The sequence below is a fragment of the Pyrgilauda ruficollis genome, unplaced genomic scaffold (assembly GCF_017590135.1).
Source record: "Pyrgilauda ruficollis isolate IOZ18807 unplaced genomic scaffold, ASM1759013v1 scaffold682, whole genome shotgun sequence".
Taxonomy (NCBI): Eukaryota; Metazoa; Chordata; class Aves; order Passeriformes; family Passeridae; genus Pyrgilauda; species Pyrgilauda ruficollis.
The window spans coordinates 3,641-5,573 of record NW_024528622.1 but is presented as its reverse complement, the minus strand read 5'-3'; the positions used below and the strand labels follow the sequence as shown (position 1 = coordinate 5,573).

The following is a 1,933-nucleotide window of genomic DNA, read 5'->3' as shown; positions in this document are numbered from 1 at the left end:
CTACACCGTGTGACCGCTCGTAGCACAGAAATACGTGGCTTCATCCTGGGGTGTCACATTCTTGATTGTCATCAGAGAGTAATTACTGCTCTCTCTGTATACTTCAAACTTGGCCTCAGAGTAACCATCCTCATAAGAGTTATACTTCCAAAATGTACTGCTGACTATTAACTTCAAACCATTTCTTGGAGGCTGCAGGTACCAGTACATATAGGCAAAGTTACTGTAATTCTGGTAGCAGGAGATGGTCAAAGAGTCTTCAGGTCTCTGAAGGATTTTGTCAGGCCACTGAGCAATGTAGAGTGCAACCCCAACACCTGCATTAATAAAAGATAACAAGAGAGAGTGAGGAGTAGGAGTACAGATGAAGGCCAAAGGGGTGCTCTACCTCACAGTAGCCCTGCATGGCCTGGATGAGAGCCCTGCTGCAGACAGATCTGTTGTCTCTCACCAGGTAAAACAGCAAGCACAACAGCCAGCATGGCCCTCCAGCTCTCCCAGTGTGCTCTGGCTCACTGTGAGGTAAGAGTTAAGAGAGACCAATGCCCCTCCCCTTGCCCGGATTTGTCTGTCAAGTTTGGGCAGGGAAGAGAGAAGGGACTGTCCAGCTTTGATACTTTCTTTGATGAGCCAGTAAAATCAAAGCTAAATGTTCACGTGGCTCCAAGGTCTGCTTTAGCTTTTCCACAAGTCGGTGTTCTGAGCTCCTGACACAAATGTGGAATTTCTCCCAGACCAGTATATTGCTGGCTGAATGCTGAGCTGTCATTCCATGACTGAGAGGGTCTGGGTGTTGGAGGTCAGACCGGAACCTAGGATCAGTTGATTCATAAATGATTTTTTTAAATCCATTTATATAACTTGGGCCATCTTTGCAGAAGGATTTCCAGCAAATGTACAGCTGTACTGTTTCATTCTGAAGAGTTGTTCTTAATGTGTGGAGCACGGCATTTCACAATTGCGATCCTGTTAGTCAGAATCACTTTTACAAAGAAGAAGGTATGTCCGCCAGCCGTTTTTTTCTCAAAACAAAAACCATAGTTAAACATAAACCTCATGAACACTCTGTTTGTTTCTAGCCTGCCAGAGACATCCTTCGTTATCCTATTCCATACATAGAATATATTCTCTTCTACTCTATACAGTTCTATATATAGGACCTATACCACTCTCCATTCTTTTCTGAATATATAAGACTCAAAATTATTATTGCAACTGCTTCTTTTGTCCCTAGCACTTTTAATGTAATACTCAAAATTAATTCCAATGGCCTTCAGTAATCCTGATATTGCAGCTTTAAAAAACTGTGGAATACTTCTGAGGTTTTCTCTTTTTCATCACATTTTGTTGTTATCCCCTCTCCCATATTTGCCTGGTGCTCTAGAGAGATTTGTATCTTCCCCTGGCCTCTAGACATTTATATAAAAGGCATTTTCCTTCTATAAGCCTGGCAATAGTGTGCTGTCTTAGAGCCTGAGGCTTAGTTCCAGAATCCTCCAGGATTCAGAGCCATATAAATCTCAAAAATTTTGTAGTGAATGTTCCCTGTCTCACCTTTTCCAACCTTCTTTTTAAGGGAGTTAACATAAATTACCTGAGAAGCTATAGCTTCTTCCAAATCATGACTGAAAATACATTTTATATGACGTATAAAAGTTTTGTGTGATCTCCAGTGTCATGAACACTCTGAATCTAAGAAATAGGGGTTTGGCCAGTTCTTAGGTTTTCTCAGGAGAAATTATTCCTTACCTGTGCTGCCATAAGGTTGAACCCTGTGCTGGAGATATTACAGTTTCAGTGACTTGTCAAGGAATTGCAGATGATATGGACCTTTTTTATTTTTTAATTACCTTTCATAACTTTTACAATTTTCTTTGAATTTTTATGCTGTTTTCAAAATCAGTACATCAGCAAATAAATTTGAACAAATTTA

At 40.5% G+C, this 1,933-nt stretch overlaps 1 gene segment (V, D, J or C); it reads right to left on the bottom strand.

Moving 5' to 3' along the window:
• Positions 1 to 482, bottom strand: LOC121362920. The segment is given in 2 exon segments: positions 1 to 317; positions 452 to 482. Coding segments are annotated over 2 exon segments (348 nt in total).
• Positions 483 to 1,933: the final 1,451 nt, after the last annotated feature.